The sequence below is a fragment of the Eschrichtius robustus genome, chromosome 2, assembly GCF_028021215.1.
Source record: "Eschrichtius robustus isolate mEscRob2 chromosome 2, mEscRob2.pri, whole genome shotgun sequence".
Lineage (NCBI taxonomy): Eukaryota > Metazoa > Chordata > Mammalia > Artiodactyla > Eschrichtiidae > Eschrichtius > Eschrichtius robustus.
Genome location: NC_090825.1, coordinates 13,043,704 through 13,067,234, shown reverse-complemented (window position 1 = coordinate 13,067,234; position 23,531 = coordinate 13,043,704). Strand labels below are relative to the sequence as shown.

General features: G+C 42.2%; 2 protein-coding genes across 2 annotated transcripts in view; one reads left to right on the top strand and one right to left on the bottom strand.

Moving 5' to 3' along the window:
• The window catches only part of FBXL7 (F-box and leucine rich repeat protein 7), a 428,895-nt gene extending 415,537 nt beyond the window's left edge, over positions 1-13,358 (bottom strand). Inside the window, exon 1 of the mRNA XM_068535166.1 lies at positions 13,235-13,358. Coding sequence (XP_068391267.1) covers positions 13,235-13,271 — 37 coding nt within the window. The 5' untranslated portion in view covers positions 13,272-13,358. The remainder of the gene's footprint in view (positions 1-13,234) is intronic.
• Positions 13,284-23,531, top strand: part of LOC137758788 (collagen alpha-1(I) chain-like) — a 48,825-nt gene continuing 38,577 nt past the window's right edge. The window contains exons 1-3 of the mRNA XM_068534787.1: positions 13,284-13,292; positions 13,346-14,157; positions 15,469-15,555. Of these exons, the coding sequence (XP_068390888.1) occupies positions 13,284-13,292; positions 13,346-14,157; positions 15,469-15,502 (855 nt within the window). The 3' untranslated portion in view covers positions 15,503-15,555. The remainder of the gene's footprint in view (positions 13,293-13,345; positions 14,158-15,468; positions 15,556-23,531) is intronic.

Here is a 23,531-nt window from a genome sequence, read left to right as displayed (position 1 = left end):
AAATTCAAATCTACACACCACAGTGGACACACAGCAATCCCACGATTAAATTAGATTTGCAGGCAGCAGCTTGGAGATTTTGACGTTAGACTGAACACAATTACTCAGTTAGTTGTAACTTTATTACCCATGCTCCCCCTTGTGAGGCAATTTTCCTTACTGGAGGTAAAGCAACCCGAACCAAAGCATTTAAAAATGATCCTTTTCCTGTTTTTATTAGCCTGTATCAAAGAAATGACTATTTGAAGCACAACCAAGGGGAGGGAATTGGCTTTTTATTGCTCAGTTCATGTTGTGGCTTCAGGAATGGAGAAAGACTCCCCAAGGAAATACTGTCTCTCAAAACAAGCTCACAGGGTGATCAACCGGAGAGGTCTTTGGGAGAGATGGAAAATAGAGAAAATTATTAAAATATAATTAAGTAGGCAAAGTGGATGCAAAATGAGATGTGAAAAGTAAGCTGTTCAGGACAGAAATGTCAAGTCTTGGAATTTATAGTAGTCTCCACAATATACATTGTCCAAATGGGGCTACATAAATCTTTCCAACCAGCGGAGCAGCTGCTGACCTTTAAAATCAGAAACCAAAAGACAAAAATGAGTGTATGAATGCCGCCTGTGACTCTGAATTTATGCTCTGGCACTTCAGAACAAACGTCAACCAGGCTCAGTGCCATGCAGAGTACAATTCTCAGCAACAGAGATTATATCCACTCACCTGAGCTGAACACATCTTCAGGTAAACAAACTAAAACATACGGTTCCAAGCGGATATCATGTAACAGAACCATTTCAAGTCTGTTCATAAACTAGACGCCTCTATCCCAAGTTCCATCTCAGAAAGCTCGTGTGTTGGACTATTTGCTTCTTCTTTAGTTTGATTCTTACGGTGACCCTTTGTCTAAAGCTGTTCCTCTAACAGATACCATACTATTAAAAAAAAAATGGCTCTTTAATTTTAATTGTATTTTTTAATTCCTTATAAGTTACATATTTCTCTTCATTTACGGAAAAAAACGGATGTGAGGAATAATGGATTTTGCTGAATTTATAGGAAAGGGTTATTTAAATAGTCTCGTGTATGTATACACATATACACACACTACAGCTCAATAATGTTTTTCTTTTTTTCCGAAATTGATTATTTCACTTCTGATTTTAGTAAGGAGGGAAGCCAGAAACAGAAGACCTACTAGAAACCATTCCAATCATACCAGACACATCTAATAACTTTTATATTTTGCATAATAAAAAGGAGAAAAATAAAGATGCAGAGCCCCCAGTATGAAGTAGATGAATATAGAAATTTAAAAGGATTCATAATGCTATAACCCTTTAATGCAGAGAAGAGAACAGAGCCAAAGGAGTAATTTATTAATTTAGAGATCAATTTTTAAATGCTTTCTAGATTGATTTACTTAAATTGGCACGTAAACTCAATTTCCAAAGCAGCTGAAACAAATATTACCAAACAATACAATTTGCAATAAAAAATAAACAGTAGCATTCTACTCAATACTCATTGAAAATAAAGTCCACAATACTGTAAATCAGTGAAGTTGAAAGGTCTTCTGCAATTGTTTTTAGCAATGCTGAAAAATACATTTCATTTTTCTCATTGAAAATAATTAAGTCCACAATACTGTAAATCAGCGAAGTTGAAATGTCTTCTGCAATTGTTTTTAGCAATGCTGAAAAATACATATTTCATTTTTCTCATTGAAAATAATTAAGTCCACAATACTGTAAATCAGTGAAGTTGAAATGTCTTCTGCAATTGTTTTCAGCAATGCTAAAAAATACATATTTCATTTTTCCTTAAGTACACAAGCTAAACTATTTTCATCCATAAGATACATCCACACTGTTCAAAATAAAAGTCCAAGTTAGAATATCCTCAGAAGAAAACATGCCCAGAGAAACTTTCTTTTAAGAGTAAAATGTTCAAGTCTAAGAAAAGTTCACTGAAAATATGATAGGGTTTTCATAGGCTTTTTTAGATCCAATAAAGATCATGGCTACAGATTCACCCTCATGTATTTGTTTAACAAAAATATATTAAGGACCTAACACGTGAACAGGGTTACAGTCATGTCAGGTAAGCATGTGGTAGGATGAGCAATAAATAAATACAAAGGAACAAGAAACAGAAAAAAACGAAAAAATAGACAGTAAACCAGAGGGCAATGAGTGGAAAGTAAAGCAATTAAAGGCTACGTGACAGTGTGGATTTCTATCACAACAACATCAGAACCTCAGTGACTTCTGATAGCAACTCATCCTAAAGGGCTCGTCCAGGACCTCAACACTTCCAAAGACCTCTGAACAATGTGGTTCTTCAACAGCAAAGGAAACCAGAAGACTGAAGACAATAAGGACTCCAGTGATGCTGATGGGCCCCAATTGTAGAGTTGATTCTCTGATCCTCCCAAAAGTAAAGTAACTTTCTCTACGCATCTAGAGCAGAAGCTTTCAGAAGCAAACACCCCTCACAGCCCCAGCTGAGTTTTATCAGCTAGCAAGTGACACCCTAACAAACAAGGCCATCTTGTCCTGAATATTTATCTAACAATTCACTCTGCATTCTGATTATGATAATCTTACCACTGCAAGGCTGCTCCCCTGAGCAGTGGCACAGCTCTGTGGCCTGAGATGACCGAGAGGGAGCAGGCTTCTCTGCTTCTATCAATACTAGAGCTCCAAAAGCAATTAAAGGACAGGATGGATGCTTGCAGACCCCCCCTTTCATCCTTGGGTGCAAGCAATTTAAAATACTGTCACAGGGCTTCCCTGGTGGCGCAGTGGTTGAGAATCTGCCTGCCAATGCAGGGGACACGGGTTCGAGCCCTGGTCTGGGAAGATCCCACATGACGCGGAGCAAATGGGCCCGTGAGCCACAACTACTGAGCCTGCACGTCTGGAGCCTGTGCTCCGCAACAAGAGGCCACGACAGTGAGAGGCCCGCGCACCGCGATGAAGATTGGCCCCCCGCTTGCCACAACTAGAGAAAGCCCTCACACAGAAACGAAGACCCAACACACCCAAAAATAAATAAATAAATAAATTTTTTTAAAAAATAAAAAATAAAAAAATAAAATAAAACCCTAGCATGATTATATTCTTTTTTCTTGTAGCATTTTAAGGGAAGCCATATTATGATGGAAAGTGTACTAAATTTGGAATCGGAATGACCCCATCTATTCTCAACTGTAAAATCAAGGCAAATCATTTAAGCTGCCAAGGCCTCAGTTTCCTCATCTACAAACTGGGGATCACGGCAGACACCCCTCCCACAGTCCCTGTGATGATAAATGAGATTAATTTCTGAAACGCTTTATAGTTTCCAAAGCAATTTCCTAGACATCCTCATGGAGAAGTCTCCCAGGGGCTAGCAAAGATAAAGGCAAATACAAATACATATTGGAATAATTCCCCACATTAATGGCTGTTTCAAATCCGTACTTTTGAAACCGGAGGGAAATACAAGATATAACTTACAAACTATTTAGGAAGGAAAACGTGCACACCTCTTTCAGTTCTCCGTTAGCTTTTGTTTGTGAGCAGGTGGCCGTCCCAGGTCAAAAGCTATCCCAGCACCAAGATAATTTGCTAACGCTCTGGGGCGAAGTGGGACAGCCTCCCAGCTCTACCAGGCACTCTGAAGACTCTACAGAATATGCTAATTATTTTACAGGCTGCCATTCTCAGAGACACTAGTCAGCCTGCCAATTTGTCAGCAGATTGGTGCCTAATGAGCAGTTAATTGGCCCTTGGGAGAGCCAGGTAAAGTGAGTTGAAAGTTTCCTTCCAAAGATGTTTGTCATTTTTGCTCACCTCATCCATACATAAAACTGTCACTTTCATTTTTAACGGGGCTACTTCGCAGTCACTGCAATCCTTTGAAACACACAAACAAAACAAAGATCAGGAAAGACTCTGGCTGCAACTGACATGCCCACGCAGGAGGGGGTCAGGGGCACAGCGGAGAGGGGCACAAAAGCCAGCACAGCCACAGGGATTTCAGACCGGACTGCACCACTCACCAGCTCTGTGCCCTGGGCAGTCAGCCCGCCTTGCCTCGAAGCTCCTGTGTTGGCAACTGCAAAATGGGATGATCTGTGCCCGCATCCCAGGCTGCCTTGAACTACAGGAATGAGTGTGTGTAACATGCTCGGAGAGGGAAGTAGCATCTACTAACTGCTCAGTAATTGTTACTATTACTGAAATGACCGAAAATACAGTAAACTTGGCAACAGCCAAGCCTACCAAGTATCTATTAGTAATTGCTTTTGTTCCTTGAGCTAAGATATTTGTAAGAAAAGAGCACTGAGCAGAACAGTGATTCCATTCTTTACGGTAGAAGGCAATCAGTGCCCTAACACCAATTCTCTCTTAATTTCTCCTCTTCTCTCCTCTCCTCTTACTTATGTTTCTTCCCCTCCACCCTCAGTCTCATACCTGTTAATCCTCTCCCTGGGGTCTGAGCCACCTCCGACAGCTGGACCGTGGAAGGCCTGGCCTTAGACTTGGACCTAACCCAGAGGCTCCTGAGATTCAATTCGAGTACTCCATCGGGTCAAAGGTTCAACTGCACATACAAGGAGCCTTTTCCTGACTTCTCCGCCTTGCCAAAAAGTGGGTGACTCGCAGCCAGAAGGTCAATCCATGAGCAGAAGAAAAATTCCTGAAATTTTTCTCTAGAAATTCTGATTGCCTTTCCACTGCTACATCTGCTTGGAAAATGCAGCACAGGAATTTACCACAGAAAGGGTAGCAAACAAAAAAATGTTATAATAACATTTCTACACGTTATAACATTTAATAACATTTAATAACATTTCTACATGTTATAACGTTCTAACATTTCTGCTCTAGGCTTCTAAAGTTACAATTATGAGTTTGTGCGGTGTTAACAACTGTTTTTCATTTTGTTACTGGTTTAGAAGTTAAATAGGGATTGATAGAGTGAGCATATCTAATGCACAACCGAATAAAGATTTACGGCTCCAGACAAAGTCGACACTCCTTCACCCAGGGAACGGGGAGAATGGTGACCACGTGTTCAGATTTCATTACTCAGGAAAATTCAGAGATGGTTCATAATCATTCGTGTCAGAAGTCTGAAAGTTGTACGTCTTTGGGGTATGAACTGGCACATTTAAAAAGCATCTGCCTGCAGGCTCCCATTCTCCTTGGTTGCAGGGTACAGGTGTGGTGAGGACCTAGGCTGGTCAGATGCCCCTGCGCCTCCTCTGAAGCCTTCCAAGGTCCTCACTTACAGGTCCCACAAGAACCACTTCCCATGGAATAAACGACATCCGAAATGGAACATGAAGATTTTCGGGAACAATTAGGGAAAGACTCCTAACAAAAGATTTAGTTTCTCCCAAGAGTGTAAGTGACTCCCCCTCCAATTTACCTGTTTTCTTTTTTTAATTGAAGTATAGTTGATTTATAATACCATGTTAGTTTCAGGCATACAGCACCGTGATTCAGTTTTATATATATATATATATATATATATATATAATATATATATGCATATATTATATAATGTGTATACATATATATTTTTTTTTCCTTCAGACTCTCTTCCCTTATAGGTTATTACAAAATATTGAGTATAGTTCCCTGTGCTATATAGTAGGTCCTTGTTGGTTATCTATTTTATATATAGTGGTGTGTATATGTTGTTATTGTTGGCGTTGTTTTAGAAAATATGTGCATCCTTTAGATGTTTGGGGAGTTGCAGATATCGTCCAGTGCTGTCATTATTTAGAGCTGCTCTAGTCTTATGCCCACTGCCCACTTATCACTTACATTCACACTTAGCACGTCGGAAAAGTAGGGTCCCTCTGCGAATCTGCATTTATCGTCTTGTTCTGAAATCACTGGCCTCCCTGCCTAGCTTTTCAGTTAGATACTGAACTTCCTTAAAGCAAAAGTCTTATTCTATCTAGAGATTTAACGCAGTGAGTAGATGGAAGAAGAGGTTTACATTTCTGTAACCAAAACCCAAAAAATGCTACATTCTGGGAAAGTTCAGCAGATATGGACTTTATCACCACGTGGCAGAACTGCCCATCTAGCTCATGCACAGAAGACATGGTGCTGAACAAAAAGGAGTCAGGGCTCCTTGAGAAAGATGATGTCTTTGTGAGGTTCTAGTCAATTTGTAGCTTCTGATCAGACGTCACTAACCAATGATGCCAGTTAAGTCTTATCAACAAAGTTAAAACATTAATTCAAGATAGTCAACACAAGCGCAATTCAGGGTCTTGCTTCAACTTCAGGAGATCTACGTGTTTTAGGGTCATAATAAAAGGCACAGTAGGTAGAGTCCATACCCATTACTGCACTGAAAATAGGACATGTCATTTATCAAACCCAATTTTTGGTTCAGGAGATTATGTACCACTGAAGGCAGGGAAACAAAATCAGTTGATTTTCCAATTAATATCTAAATATATCTAAAAAGACATAAACACATACATGTAACAGAGAGAAAATTAACCTAGAGGAAGTGGGGATAGTACTTTTCAACAACTACAAGGATAGAAACGTATTAAGGGGGGGGAAGTAGCAATATGAGTTCAAATCAAACAATAACCCTTCATCAAACATAACTGCAACCCACAGACACAGAACACAAATTTATGGTCACCAAATGGGAAAGGGGGGAGGGATAAATTAGGAATTTGAGATTAACATATACACACTACTATATATAAAATAGATAACCAAAAAGGACCTACTGCAGAGCACAGGGGACTGTTTCGTAGAGCACAGGGAACTATTCTGTAATAACCTATAATGGAAAAGAATCTGAAAAAAATAGATATGTATGTATGTAGAACTGAATCACTTTGCTGTACACCTGAAACTAACACAACATTGTAAATCAATCATACTTCAATTAAAAAAATAAATAAATAACTGCACATGGCAAATTGTTTGCTAGGGATCTTGGTGTAGGGTCCTATAGTAGACCCCTTAGTTGATGCAGAAATCTCTAGCACAACAATCTTTACTGTGGTCCCCCTTCCCCATGTGGGAGGACTCACTTCCTCATTCGGCAGCCAGTCTCAGATGTGGGCAGCTCTAATCATTAGCTCGTCCTCAGACTGAGTCAAACCTACCTACGTGCTAGTAACTTACATATCTTGGTCTTTGCTCAGCACTCTGAAATTTAACCTTCATCATGACAGCTCTTCAAATATTATTTTTTAAGGTATTAAGTTTCTAAACTTCATTTATCCCCTTCTTCATTATTCAGAGAATTAATTCACTCTAGATTTTATTCAAGATACTGTCACATATTTTACGACATTCCAAATGCCATGGTGCGTGATATCTAGGAGTTTCCATCAGTCAAAGAGCCAAGCCAAGTAGTCTAATCAACTTCCAGACACACCACTCAATAAGGGCTAAGGGTAAAAGTGATTATCAATTACTCAACATCAACCCAGAATTCATTCTGTTTCAAAGGGCAGAGAGAGCTGAAACAAAGTTGCCGTGAGTTGATTCTTAAGGAGAACGGAAAGTTACCTCTCTTTCTCTGTTTTAAATATGCAAAAAGATTCCTCAAATCTCTGAAAACACACTGTCAGACTAAAAATGGTACTGATAACGTCACTAACGCTTTGATTTGAGCCAAACAGTGGAATCACGGTCATATATCTTCTGATTTTCATCAGAATGAATTTATTTACTGGAGGCAAAAGATAAAGAGCTACAGCCAACTAAGAATTACAGAGACCTTTGGAGAGATCTTCGGCTGAGCAGTCACACATCCAGTAAGTCAGGCAACATCTACTGGTTGCAGAATGAAGGGCATTTCCTAGCCTCCCCCTCCCCCCCCTACAAAAGCAGTCACAAACCATCTGCTAGAATACCATTGGATAAAACATATTTGTAAAGACGCTAGGCAAAAAAATATGCCCAGTGGCCAGACTGACTCTGTTCCACTCTAGCTGACTACTTACAGAAGACTGACGCTGTTACACTTTTACACTTGCATGAAATGATGACGCAAGCCCTCCGGCATAAAGAGTATTCACTCTGGTAGAACACAGTGGTTGAAAGGAACAGTCAACATGCTACATGGATCCTCAGGGCTTAGTCCCTCACTTCTTTTAAGTTTCTGTCTAAATGCCAATTTTTCCATAAGGCCCGCAGTGACCACTCTAATTAAAATTGCCACACCCTTCTCTTCCCAACTCCCATCAGTCTTTTTTCTTTTTTTAAAGATTTTTTAGATGTGGACCATTTTTTTAAAGTCTTTATTGAACTTGTTACAATATTGCTTCTGTTTTTTATGTTTTAGTTTTTTTTGGCCAGGAGGCATGTGGGATCTTAGCTCCCCAACCAGGGATGAAACCGGCACCCCCTGCGTTGGAAGGCAAAGTCTTAACCACTGGACCACCAGGGAAGTCCCCCCCATCAGTCTTAACTTGACAATTTTCCTTATGCAGAGACTTAGCTCCTTAGAACTTACCGTGTGGTTTACTAAATGACTGTGCGTGTGTGCACACGTGCTAACTGTTCCATTTCACCTCCCTCCCAACACACGTGGACACATGCACACAGATGAAGGTAAGATTCACCAGGACAGGATCTTTATCTGTTTACTGTTGTATCCCAAAAATCTAGAGGAGTTCCTGGCACATGGTAGGAAATAAGAAGTCAACATATACTGGTTGAATGAAAGAATGAATAAGTAACTCTGGGCTTAGACTTGGCCCTGAATCCCAATTCCACCTACGCTACCTGGAGGATCTTGGGAGAATGACCATCCTCTCTGCACCTCTGTTTCCTCAGCAGTAAAATGGAGACATAGGAACACCTGCCCCATAGGATCAGGATTGTCATGAGAATTACACTGTACCAGGGAAGAAGAAAATCTAACTCCCGTGTTGGATCTGTTTCTTTTACTTTTAACCTTTGCTCTCCTGTTGCTTTTTGTTACTATAATCACTAAAATGATGTTGTCTATAGCTATTAGCATACCTAATGGCCTCCCTCAGGGAACCCTGCCCCTCTGCCTAAATGTTAAAGTGCCTTTGTTCAGTTCACAGGGAAACATTCTGCCCACCTGTGAATGGCTGCAAGAAAGAAGAAAGTAACACATCCCCTCCCTGAGGCTGGCCAAACCAGATGTTTTGCAAGACTTATGGCCTTTTTATTTTACTTCCTCACCTCCCCGCCTTCTCTGTTCTATAAGAGAAACTAGCATCCAGACCCCATAAGATGGTACTCTGGGACCCTAGTCTGCCATCTTCTTGGACGCCCGGCTTTCCGAATAAAGTTGCTATCCTTGCCTCAGTACCTCGTCTCCCGATTTACTGGCCTGTCGTGCAGCAAGCAGAGTCAGGTTGGACTCGGTAACAACAAGAGCCAGTGTACGTGAAGGGCTCAGGATCATGCTTGGACAAAGTAAGCATTCAATAAATGTTACTTGCCATCGTTATTATTCTTTCAAGATATGCTTCCCAAAGTGGTGATGGACTGGCGATGATTTATGCTCCCAGGCAACATATCTGAGAAGCACAGATCTGAAATGGTGAAAAGGGACTCAGGGCGTTGATAGAGCAGCAGAGCTACCAAGGTCAAGCCCCATCACAAGGCCTCAGCAGCTCCAATTCAACAACAGGCAGGATTTTACAAAGAAGCTGTTAACAGTGTAAGGACGACAGACTCAGCCCTGCTGGAGTAGAATAAACATGGCTAAGAAACCACCGAGTGAGTGAGGGTGAGGCTGGAAACCTTAAAAGGCAGGAAAGGCAGCTCCTCTCTCACTACTTGAACAGAGAGATTTGTTTATTTGGTTTAACTGGAGTCAAAGCTAATGGTTCTAATGGCTTTGAATCACCCCAGCTTATTCTCCAGATTTCTACACATGGGCTGTAACTTAAATTTTATGAAAGAAGACAAAGAGAAAAAATCAGCCCTCCATAATAAGAGTTTACTGGAACATACTAATCATTTAGACATTCGCTTATATTTCTAGAAAGCTGAACATCAGCAGTGGTGTGGCAACTTTTTGCTGGAGCAAAATCCAAGTCTGTCTAAAGGCTGCGAACTAAATCCTTAACCTGAACGTTCACTAAGTATTTAGGAAAACAAAACACTGGAAACACCCAATATTGATAAACACATAACTTTAATCTCAGGAGAAAAAGCAGAGATTGATTGAGTTAAGAGAGGAAGTGGGAATGAGTAAGGAAGATAGAGATGAGGGTAAAGAGGATAACAAAGGGATTGGGGCGCATCCACTGATTTCAGGGCAATAATAGTCTTAACTTCCCTATTTATTACAACATGTCTTCCCAAGGCGAATCTCTGTTAAGTGGTCCATTAAGGCATTATAAGAGCAAACTAAAATGAAGGACTGCATGTTCAAGGATGAGCATGACAAATAAGGCCAATTAAAACAAAAAAAAATTCCCTCCTCACTCTATAGAAGAAAGACCTTAAGATTTGGAGACAACTGAGCAAGGTCACAGTAGCTAAGTTGAAGCCGGAATCACGTTTCGAGACTCTCAAGTCAATGCTTTGCGTCCCATACCAGAACTGCCTGGAGCTTTTAACATGCGTGTGATAAGTGGTTCAGATTCTGCATTTCTGACAAGCTCCCAGGTGATACTGCTGCTGGGGACCTGGAATGATGCAGAAGTAGGAACTGCACCCGCTAAGGTAAGTCTTGGGAATATTTTTGGTTTTAACAAAAAAGATATTTTCCAGGGGCAGGAGAAAAGTGAGATTACAGATGAAATACTGAAGTTTTGAAAGTTCTAATAATTCACAACAATACCTGTAAAATTTCAGGGCCATTTACACGGTGGTGTCAGCTCCATTAGTAAGTAAAATATACTGAAGTTACAGTCTTTTAAAGTATACACAAACACCAATGTTTTATAGTTGGGGGATCGCTCACTGAGCCATTCTGTGGATATGCATTTGTGGATAATTTGAAATATACCACACCTAAATTGCACTAAATCTATGAAACTCTCTTAATTCTCAGGCTGCTTTGATAATAGAAATACTATGTCTAGGGGTTGCTTTCACTTTCTTTGAAAGTTGACATTGTAGATAAGAAAGATTTAGATAAGGATTTGGTGTGGCACTAACACACCAAATTCCAAAAGGCTTATCTGCATAGATTTTACCATCCAATAGCACAATGTAATAAAGCTGACCATACCCAACTACATATATTATAACCATACAATACATTATATATATTATAATGACATATATTAGGAGAGGCCCAGTGTAACTGGGGAGAGAAAAGATTTTTGAAAAGCCCTTGGTATTCGATTTCTCTATTTTCCCCCCACCTATCACAGAGGAATGGCGATGCACTTGAAGAGAGTTGATGAACGCTGAACACAACGTGTCCCTCCAGCCAAAACTGTTACCTCCCAAAGCTTCCTTTTGGTCCCCTTGAATCAGCTGAGCCCAAGAGATTTTTCCTGTAAAAAGTCCACAGTGTATCTAAATCAGATCCCAGGAAAATTTCGCTTCAGCTGAAGTGAAAATGCAGAGGTAGCATTTACGGATAACAGCTGGAGAACATTACTTCTCTGTCTCTCCTTTTCTCTCCCAAGGGTTGAAACCTCCACTGTTCAGACAGGAAGTAGTCATACACCACACACTGTACAATGCGAGAACGCTGGGATCTCGGAACAAGTTGCAGAGGATTAGGAAGAGTGTGAGGGGTTTTGTTGAAGAACACAGAGCAGTGACTCTGTGTTCCTCTTGGGGTGTCCACTCCCCCCCCACCAGTGTTCAAATAGCATAATGTATGCACACCCAGAACTGACAAGCACACACTTCATTCCCTGAAAGCTTCTTTAATAACTCAGAGTAAGGACGCTTAATCTTTCTTTTTTCCACAATTTTTAAAAACATTTACTTCAAGAAGTTTTGGGGGGTGGCCAAGATTCTCCAATAATCTTTTTTGGCATAATTTCACGGCTGCTCTCTAAAAAGACCACCTTTCAACTTTTTAAAAAAGAAATTGTCAGGAAAAAAAACCTCTTTCACATAACTGACCAGAATAAGGAAATATATATATTTCATATATATATATATGTGGAATTCAAAACATGATGCTCTGGAAAAGAATGATTTAAACAAAAGGTTCTTGTGGATACGGTTTTTTAGGGTCGGTTTCTGCTGTAATTCCACAAAGCTGCTGAGAAAGAACACAGACGCAAACATGGGGAGAGGCATCCACATTCTGCGGCCACAGCTCAAAAAGTTTTGAAGAGGATGATAGGAGTTTCCCTAACACCACAGGCTGAAGAGCAATTCTGCATTCCTACCAGTCTTCAGGCGCTGGACCCCGTTTCTAACCGCCGGTCCTCTGGGGGCGGGCTGTAAAACCGACCCTGTCTCTTCCACTCCCCTCCAGCCAAGTTCACGAAAAGACAAACCTTCCTAACTACTGAACTGCGGGAAATGCCTTTGCCGTATGCATATGAGGGGCATGCAGTTAATCAACCGGGTTACAACACTACGGTTCTATGCAAAGGGCGGGGAGGGGCGAGGGAGAAGCCAACCCACATATCCATCATCCTTTTAGGAGTAGGTGGAGTTTAAAGTTTCCCGAACTTCCAAGTTCCCACTTGACAGGCAATATTTCTGTGCAATTTCCAGCCCCACGTAACAGATGGTCCTCTGCCCGTCTCGAGCCCCGAGAGAGCCCAGACAAAGCCCCCCGCCACTCCTCGCCTCACACGGCCCCTAGGTGGTCAGTTTTACGAAGCTGTCAGCTCGGGGGGCAGTGAGCAGAGAATGGAAACTTAACTTCTTCCAGAAGTTTTTCCTGCTACAGGAGAGTCCCGGGGACTGGTGCACAAAGGCCTGGGAAAATTTTCACTGCGTTGTTTTTCCAAAACGTCTTCCGCCCTCTGCCAAACCATCATCCGAAACCCCAGATGCCCAGGGAAGAGAAACTGAGGCACATGGTTTCAGAAAGAGACAGAAATGCAACTCGAGCCGTCCCAAAGGCAACCTGGGAAGTTGCTTAGAGAGACCCCCGCGGTGGGAAAGCATCCTCGGGGCGCCGAAGTACTCAGAGCCAAAAGGGAAGGTGACGGCCCAGACAGGGTGCCAAATGGGGATGCGCCCCGGCAGCGTGCGAGAATCTTCCTTCCCAGACGGGAGGGCGAGGGGAAGGGAGGGGGGCGCGACTGGGGAGTTGTGAGGACTGGCGGCCCACTCACCCTCACTGCCGTACTGTTTGCCATTGTTCGCGCCCATCCTGCCGCCGTCATGCCCGCCGTCTCCCTGGACACTCCATAGGTGGGGCGCACCGCCTGCGCGCTCCGCCAGAGGAAAGCCCGCCCGACGGGACCTTTAGCTGCGCATACCCCACGCTCCGGGGCCGACCTCCGGACGGGGGCGGCCCCCGCACTCCGGTGGGAGGGGGCGCTCCGTCCCCTCCTGGCACCCCCGACTGCGCCGGGTGGGGCCGGGGGGCGGCCGCCGCCCTTAGAATCCGCGTTCGGGGCCGGCGGGCGCAGCGCCGCGGAGAGCCCGCGCCCCGGGGCCGCCCAGAGGCTCGCCGCGCCGCCGCCGCCGGGTCCCCATCCGCCCGCCCCGATCCCCCAGCGGTGGACGCTGAGCCGCGCGGGCGGCCGGGGCTCCCGGGCTCCGCCGCTTCCTCCGGGCGCTCCTGCGCACCCGCGGCTTCCCCGGGGAGGGCGCGGCGGCCACTTGTTGCGGGTGCCCGGAGCGAGCAGAGACTCGCGGCCCGGCGCCGCTCGCCCAAGGGCCGGACTTTTGTTAGCGCCAGGCGCCTCCTCTCGCCGCCCAGCGTCAATCACAGCTGGAGCCCCGGGGAGGAAGGCCGGCCCGGAGATGCGCGGCCTTTTAAAGGGGCAGCGCGCCTTTTCGGGGCTCCGGCTTCCAGCCCCAGGCTCGGCGCAGGCCCTGCGCGCCACCAGCGAATCGCTTCGAGCGAAGGAACACGCTCTTGGCTCTATTTTACTATTGTTCTTTTACCGGCTGGGCCCCTAGTTAGTAAGATGAGCTTCCGGGCGTCGTTTGCAATCCCTTGGGTTTGCCTGCAAATATGGCCTGTTTTAGGTGTGGTGGCATTTAAAATCAACACGCATCAGAGGCTGATTCTGTCTGACAACTCCAGGTAGGCGTGCTGGTATCCTCCTGTGGCTCCCACGTTTGGGACTGAGGCGGGGAGACGCGAGGGAGGGAAAACTTGAGGGGAGCTTAGCGGGGAGTCACTGCAGAGCCAAAGAGATTCCCCGCCCTGGTGCGGAAGGTTTCCTGGCTCCGAACTTTTAAGAGCTTCCGAGCCAGGAAGTGTATTTTCTCCCCGTTTCTATGATTTTCTTTTTTCTTCTTGTGGTTGGTGTTAACCTTTGTTTAATACATTACAACCTCTTTTGGAGATTTATATGGCACTTCTAGAGTCTTAAAATGGCCCTTTGGTGTTCCCTCCTTTAAATGGAAAAAGGAAATTCTTTTTAATGTTTTATTCCCTTTCCATGTAAGCACCTAGATTTTTATAACATTGCATCTTAGTGAAGACCAGGGCATTCACAGCACAAATTACTTTGTACGGAAGCAAGCACACAGCGCAATTTCTCCTTATAGGTGTTTGTTAGATGTTTTAAGTTAAATTAAACTTATATAGTGATACATATATGTGTGTGTGTGTATATATATATATAAAATGTATAAGCATTTATGATACCTGAATGGAGATCCAGGAATTTTGTAATTACCTTTTTCTTAAAAGGCTTGCGACCACATGCAGAAATTGTCAGTGACTTGACCTTCTGTAGAGTCTATTTGGGTAATTTCCTTTAATTTAATACAATCTTCTTTCTTAAAGATAAGCTAAAATATCATGTTTCCAAATTTAGAAATCTAGATTTATTGTTCCGGAGAGATCATATATTGAAAGAAAAATAATAAATTCATCTATTTTCAAGGACAGGATTAAATAGTTTTGTGTGGTACCGATAACACTTCAACTGTCCCAGTTCAAAGAGATTAAGAGCTGTATTTCAAGTCATCTTTTCATATATATAATCTAGCACACTGCCTGGCCAATAATATGTTTCCCATATCTGTTGAGTTAAATTAAAAACTTGTGTCATGGGCCCTGTATAGGAAATAAGGGTGTCAAAAATGTGGAAGAGTTAAATGGGTTTTCAGAGACTCCACCTGAAAATATAAACTCAAGCTAGAAGTGAACAGATGTCTACATTATCTTCATCCAAAGTGGGTCCCTGCTCACCTGGTCCTTGTGATTTTCCATCACCATGTAGGGACTTGCCCTGGATCTAACCCTGGATCAGATCATTCTTAGGAGACTTAGTTGCAGATTAACCCACTGTAAAGTAGTGGAGCGATGGACGCTCATCTTGATATTTGGTACTGAGTTGACAACTTGCTTCCTTATAGGCTTTTATCTCCCTGATCCTCTCAGTCCCTCTTTTGACGTCTACAAATCAGGAAAGTGATCAGAGAAGAAACTGAAGCTCCAACAGTTCAAATGTCTAAAGTCACCTACGTGGTAAGTGCCACATGGCTTCAGGTTCTCAGGCCCTCTCCTCCCCACTACCCTACTTCTCTTGACCTGGCCATTATTCAACTTGGAGTCACTGTCTCCCCTTTTGGTTGACTCACCTTCCAGGACCTTTAACATCAAAGCAAAGGTAACAGTGAAAAGTAAATTGTAGAGACTAACCACATATATCTCCTTTGAAATTAAAGTCTCTAAAGATTTTCAAGGCTCTGTTGCCTGCCGTAAAAGGGAACAGAGACAATCCAGTTTAAGAAATTCCAGTATAAAACAAAAATAGAAAAAAATAACTTGATTTTTAACATCCTTCTGATTATAAACTGTAAATACATGTTGTCATAGTCACTGTAAAATCTCGGGGAAGAAAAGAAAGAAAAGCACTACTTCTGCTTAAAATAAAGGTGCATTCACATGTATATATGTTTTGCATTTCAAAAGTAAGATATTGTACACATATATGATTTTAGCAAGAAATTCCAATCTTTTTACCTAGCTGCCAAACTGAAACCCCACCTTTCAAGCCTCTTGAGAAAAGGATGGCGGGTTTTTCACCAATGGGTTCTGAATAACTAGCACAGTTCCTAACACAATGTACTCACTCAGTAAAAACCTGCAGAAGGAATGAATGTTGAACAAAGAGATAAAATGATTTAAATATTGTTCCACTCTCTCTCCCTGCCTTTTTCAAGAAGCCACAATCATTGAAAATATTTTAAAACTCAGTTCTGAAATAGATTTGTGTTGAAATGTCTGTATTATCCAAAAGCGGAAGTACTGTTTTTTAATTAATATAAATTTATTACCCAAATATAAAGTTGGATTCTTGGCAAGACTAATATTTGTTTCAGATAGAAAATGAGGGTAAAAGTGATTATTATGCCCACCCCAGAACATTTAATATATTATTACATAATCTGTAATATTAGAAAAGAAAAGCAAAGAACACGCATTAATTTTATTATTGCAACTGTGCTGTTTTGAATTAAGTGTTTTGCATGTTTCGCTTAATGTTCATAACTTGATCAGGCAGTGCTTCTAGTAAATCTTATAATGATGACAGCAAGATTGGAACTGAGATCTATTTACAAAGCCTATGATATTTCTCACTACTTTCTGCTACCAATTTTTGTGCCATCACTTGCCCCCCTAGTTTTGGAGGAAGCCTGGTTTTCAGTGGAGATACTATGTATTTAACTTAAAAAGAGTGTAACATCTTTTGAAATCTGCTAAATTTAATTAGATTTCAAGACACGTATTCATTTATGCCACATGAATCTTCATCATAGCCATAATGATTAATGGCTGGATATTTTAGATAAATAATTTAGATATTTTAATCATTATAAAGTAAACAGATAGCTTAATAGGATGGGCACTTTATATAGGACTCTTGAAGCTCTCTCTGCTCACAAAAATTCCCTTAACAGCTCTGGGAAACAAAGTAGCTCTAATTCTAATATATTGAATTGGCTCTAATTCAAAATATTACAATATTCACATACTCCACCAAACCATCGCACTTCCCGCTTGACTGTACATTTAGCATGCAACTTCATATTGCTTTGTCCTTTATCAGGCAACCATCCTACATATCAGGAGGTAAGTCACCCGAGACCCCACAGTAGCCCAAACCAGCATCACAAAGTTCGTGTGCTTAGCTCAGAGTATTATAGCAGTCATTCGGGGTCCTAACATATTTAATTATCTGATTTCTTAGAACACAGCAAAATAGAAGCAAGGCATTAGAAAGAGTATTGCTCAACATATTTGAGAAACTACGAAAAGTTACGGCTCCTTAAAAGTAGGGTAATGAGAAAAATCTCCTCTAAATGGAAGATGGAAAAACTGAAGAAGGAAAACAGAAACAAGAAACCGATGAAATATCCGGGGTGATATAAGCATGGGTTATTGTCTTAGGTAAGGTAACATTAGCACCTGTAATAAATAAACCTCCAAATTTTAGTGACTTGGCTTAATACCATAGAAACCTATTTCTCACTCATAGAGCAATCTAAGCACATGTGACTAGTCCACTGGAGATTACGCTCCACACAGTGATTCAGGTATCCAGGCTTCTGCTCTTATAGCTCCACCAACCACAACATCGTCCACGTGCAGCTGGCTTAAGGCACAAAGGGTAAGTGGAAAGTCATACCCCATCACATCTGCTCACATTCCACTGATGAGAGCCCGTTCAGTGGCTTCATCTGGCCACAAAGGAGTCTAGAAAATGTAGTCTCTGACTGGCCTGCTGTCCCTAGCAACACCCCACACTGGGGGAGGGGGAGCAGTGATATTGGTGAACATGCATGTAGCTTAACATTCTTGAATAGCCCCTGAAGAGAACACTTTATTGTTACTAATACACGTAACCACTACGTGTCATACACTTTGGTGGGCTCACCCAACCCACACCTGCCCTCCTCCCTCGCCTTCCTCTTCTCTTTAGGTCAAAATTTAAATACTTGTTTTCCCGAAAGCCCCAGTAGTTAAGAATGGCCGTATGGCCATGTCTTGGCCAAGGAAGTGTAAGCAAAATTCACTAGGAGCACCTGGAGTAGATTTTTGCTATTGAAATAAAATCCAGAGATAGTTCTGCCACTATTTCTTCCCTCTTCTTCCTACCTTCAACTCCACTGTTTTTTGAAACTGTGGCAGCATCTTGTGAACTTCAGGGAAATGCCAGGAGAATTGTAAGGATGGTGACCTGGAGTCCTGAAGATAGAGAGCCCCTGAGGCAATGCCAGCAACTCCCTACTTCCAAAGTCCCTGTAATGGAAGTACAAAAACTGTTACTTAAAGCCAATTGCATACCTAAGAGATAACACATTTTGTTCATTTAAGAAGGCAGAAAAAAATAGATAATATAATATTTCCATCCTTAATAGTTAAAAACAGTACTAAAATACATTGATGCTTAAATGAGAAATTTTAAATTATGTAGAAAATATACATACACAAAACAGAAAATTTTCCATACTACTTGCCCCTGAAAATGTCACTCTATTCACTTTCCATCATATCTAAATACACTATTGTATATATGAATAATATACATTTGCTCAACATGAAGAAATAGTATTTTCAATGTCTTTATCAAAACTCAGTCTGTATTTAAAGCCAAAATCTTATGTCATGTAGAAAAGATGCAAAATAACAAAGGAATATTTCTCTCTCAACTATGGATAATATAAAACTTTCCTGGAATTCAGTGTGACTTTCTTGAAAAAAAAAAAGTTTTAATAGAGTTTATAATTTGTTTAAAGTGGAAACGTGTGCATTTGTTCTCTGGCAGCAATCAATTAATTCCCTGATATAAGCAGTTGTCACATATGTGTCACCTTTCTCTACAAAACTCCAAGGGCTTTCACTATTGGACAAACTCTCCCCATTTCCCAGCTGTAAGTGGGCACTTAGGGTGTGATTGGAAAAGACTTCGTGACTTCAGCCTTGTGGTCTTGAGGGTTGTGAAAACTAGGATAATAGCCAATGGTTTTATAACTGGTAGTTGCAGCCCAGCTGCACAAAGTTCCAGGATGCTCCAGTACTCACATCAGCAGGAATTCAACACTGTTCCAAGCCGTAGAACTACTACAGTGAATAAGGTACCAAGTCTCTGCTTTTACGGAGGTGGAATCATTCATGGGTAGAGACAGACAGCAAGCACATTCACATATAAATAAATAAGTTCAAATAGTGAAGAAATGCTATACAGAAAATAAAGCAAGGTAATGGTGTATAGGAGGTGATTTCTGTGACTGGCTGCTATGGCTAGAGTGATCGGAGAAGGTGTTTCTGTGGATGCAACATTTGTGCTGAGATTTGAACTCTGAAGAGATGTAGCCATGTGAGAGTTGATGGAAAGAATATTCCAGACAGAGGAAAGAGCAAATCTAAAGTCCCTAAGACTCGAATGAGCTTGGCATATTCCAAGGCCAGGAAGGGGGCCAGTGTAGCAGTCAGCTATTGCTCTGATAATGTTATGTAACAGATTATCCCAAACTCAATGTATTTCTTACTTGTTTTGCTCACAAGTCTGCATGTCTGTAAGGGCCACTTTAATTTAGGCTTGTGGGTGAGCTGAGCTTGGTGCCAGAATTCAGGTCAAGTTTCAAAATCCCTCTGGAGCCCAGGCCAAGGAGGCTGAGGGTCCCTAGTGCATGCCCTCCTCATGGTGGGTCTTAGGACTCAGAAAGGCCAGGCCAAAACTTACAAGCACATTTTAAACTTTCACAAGCATCAAAACCAAAGTCACATGGCCAAGTCCAAATCCAATGGATGAGGGAGATGCTTGACCCTCTTCTGTGCATTGCAAGGTCACTTTACGGAAGGAGGGAGTGAGGAATTAAGAAAAACATTCTCATCTACTGCAGCCAATATGGACAGAATGTTGTGAATAAATGTAAACTTTACAGGTTTGCTGGAAAAGGAGCAAAAGTCAGATTATATAGGATTTTGTAAGCATGATAATCATTTTGAACTTTGTTCTAATTATAAGGAAAATAGAGAGATTATTAGTTGAGAACTAATTTGATCTGACTGATACTTTTCAAATCATCAGGGTTTATTGTGAAAAACTGGCAGATCTTAGAAGCCCAGAGATGTGTTAAAAGGCTTCGGCTATGGAAGAGGTGAGAGAACTTTGACTTCTGTTAGCACAGTAGTGAAGAAGGTAAAAAATGGCTAGATTCAAGATGTATTTTGGAGGTAGAGCCAACAAAACGCACCTGATTGTGTGTTTTATGAAAAAAGAGGAAAATCAAAGATGGCGTCTAGGTCTTTGCTTGAGCAAGAGAGAGTGGAGGGTCGTTAGGGCAGATGGTGGAGAAGCAGTTTAGAACTGGTTGTCTGGAGGGGGATTTTGGTACCCAGAAATTTGTTTTGGACACATTAAACTTGAGAGAACAACTAGACACAACTAGAACAACCAGAAAATGAGATTTTAGGCAACAGTTCAGTTAATGAGTCAGGTCTTGTGGGAAGAACATCGCTGGATATATCTGTTTGGAAAGCTTCAGCATATAGAAAGTGAAGTCTTTCCCCAAATTTTGCCCTCACTTTGGCAGGCTGGAAGTGCCTGGGTATTACCAATCCCTCCCACCCCCGGCAGCCCTCAAGCAACAACAGATGAGAAACAGTGTGTAGATACCCCTGCTCCCATGTCGTTGGGTGGGATGATTCTGAAGCTTGTGTCTTAGGCTGTTTCCCAGCATTTGCCCCTGGGATTAAGCTCCAGGCACCCACAGTGGTAGCTGGCTTGATAAGACGCCTTTCCCTTTCCCCGCCCCACTTTTCTCTGGGGTTTCCTACACTTACCAAATAAGTTACTTGCACTCAAAACCTTGTTTCAGGGTCCAGTTCTGGAGAATCCTAAATTAAGACATCAATTTCTCCTACTTTGCTCGATCATCCTATGATCTTTTAAACAAGCTGCATAATTTCCCTTCCATCCTTTGACCCCAGAAGCCTATCATTAAGGACTTTTCTTGCATTGCTGTTGTACTTTTCCCTCTGCCCATTCTGTCTTGACCTCTCACAGCTGGGTTCTCCCCTCCACTGCTCCACCAAGCCTCTCTTGTCAGCGTCCTCATTGCTTACTTTTCTCTTTTTTTTTTAGTTAATTTATTTCTGGCTGCGTTGGGTCTTCGTTGCTGTGCGTGGGCTTTCTTTTTAGTTGCGGTGAGCGGGGGCTACTCTTCATTGCCGTGTGCGGGCCTCTCATTGCGGTGGCCTCTCTCGTCTTGGAGCACTGGCTCTAGGTGCACGGGCTCTAGAGCGCAGGCTCAGTAGTTGTGGCGCACGGGCTTAGTTGCTCCTCGGCATGTGGGATCTTCCTGAACCAGGGCTCGAACCCATGTCCCCTGCATTGGCAGGCGGGTTCCTAACCACTGCGCCACCAGGGAAGCCCCTCATTGCTTACTAATGGTTGAGTTTCAGTTCTTCTCTTGCTCGACTTGTCAGTTCCATTCAACTCAGTTGATCTGCCCCTTCTTCTTGAGGCTCTCTCTTCTCTTGGCATCCAGAACCTACACTTCCCTCTTTTTCCATCTGCCTTAATGTCAGCCCCTTCTCCTTCACGTTAATGTGTTCCTACTTATCTCCCAGCCTCTAGATTTCAGAGTAATTAGTACAAGCCTCAGTCTTTGTCTTTTTTTCTTCATCTGCATTCATTTTCTTAGTGACCTCACCCAGTGTCATGGCTTTAAAAGGATTATTTCCTATTTAAAAGGATCTTCAAAAGGATTATTTCCAAATTCTCTAGCCCAGGTCTCCCTTGAATTCCAGATCAGTATATCTAACTGTGACTCTGGCATTCCCACTTGAAAGTCTAATAAATATCCCAAGCTCAACATATCCAAAACCAGACTTGTTTCTTCTATTGTATTCTCAGTAAATGGCAACTCCAACTTCATATTTGCTCAGGCAAAAACTCTTGGTATCATCCTTGGCCTCTCTCTTTTTCTCACAACCTATCAGAATATTATGCCTGCTCTACCTTCAAAAATGTTCAGACTGCAGCCTCTCATGTCTCTACCCCCATTCTGCAGTCCAGGACACTACTATCTTGCCCCAGAAATATTACTATAGCCTCCTTACTAGACTCTCTGATTCTCCTTTCAATATATAATTCTCAGCATATATTCCCTGAAAAAGTCAGCTAGAATGACCCTTTTGGAACAAATGAAGCCATGTCCCTCCACTGTTCTAAGCTTTCCTCTGTCTTCCCATCTCATTTAGAAAAATAGCCAAAGTTCTTATAATAGCCACATCTAGGACTTCCCTGGTGGTGCAGTGGTTAAGAATCCACCTGCCAATGCAGGGGAAATGGGTTCAAGCCCTGGTCTGGGAAGATCCCACATGCTGCAGAGCAACTAAGCCCGTGAGCCACAACTACTGAGCCTGGGTGCCACAACTACTGAAGCCCACGAGCCTAGAGCCCGTGCTCCACAGCAAGAGAAGCCACCGCAATGAGAAGCCCGCGCACCACAACGAAGAGTAGCCCCCACTTGCTGCAACTAGAGAAAGCCCACGTGCAGCAACGAAGACCCAACGCAGCCAAAAAATAATTAATAAATTTTAAAAAAAATTGCCACATCTGTATTTACTCTTTCTTTTTGTTTAATTTTTATTGGCATGACGTTTACAATATTGCATTAGTTTCAGGTGTACAGCAAAGTGAATCAGTTATACATATACATATATCCACTCTTACCCACTCTTTCTGTTATTGATATGAACTCGTTACCTGCTTTGCTCCCAGACTCTCAACCTGGATTCTTGACTTTCGCTCTTCAAACTTATTGTCCCTGCCTTCCTTATTCCCCCAGACCTGCGTTACCAACGATTTCCCCCAACACCGCATCTTCTGTGACTTAGTCCTTTTCTTGTCTGGAGCCACCCTCTTGCTTTGTGTGTTTCCTGACTTTTCCAACTTTCACCAGTGATTATTTTTAGCCTCTGTGTTTGGGGAAGGGGGACTGCCAGCCCCAATCCTATCTAACTCTTCTCCTGAGTTTGTCTTGACATCCAGCTGCCAAAGTTACTGCTTTGCTATTTACTCCGAGATAACTGTGGTTATACTTGGGGTAGGAAGATCTGTATTCACAGGGGCTAACAACCAAATTGCAGGGTGGTTTCCTAACAGCATGGCCTATCACATCTTCCCACAGACTTGTAAACCCCAGGGGGAGAATGCCTCACAGATCTTCATCACAATCTACAAGTTTAAAAGGGATAAGAAATTTCTCAGGAACCCCTTACATTGTAAAGTGTTTGGGGTTCCCAAGAGTTGGAAATTACTGGCTTCTCCTCCAGTCCTCCACAAAGTTATTCCCAGGCACTTGGCTTAATTGCTCTGCCCGATCACTCTGCATCCCTGGGACTGTCATTGTCAGTTACCAAATCAGATACTTAGCATACATGTGATCATTCACAAAGCCACTTACTGAACCTCATAGTTTAATGGT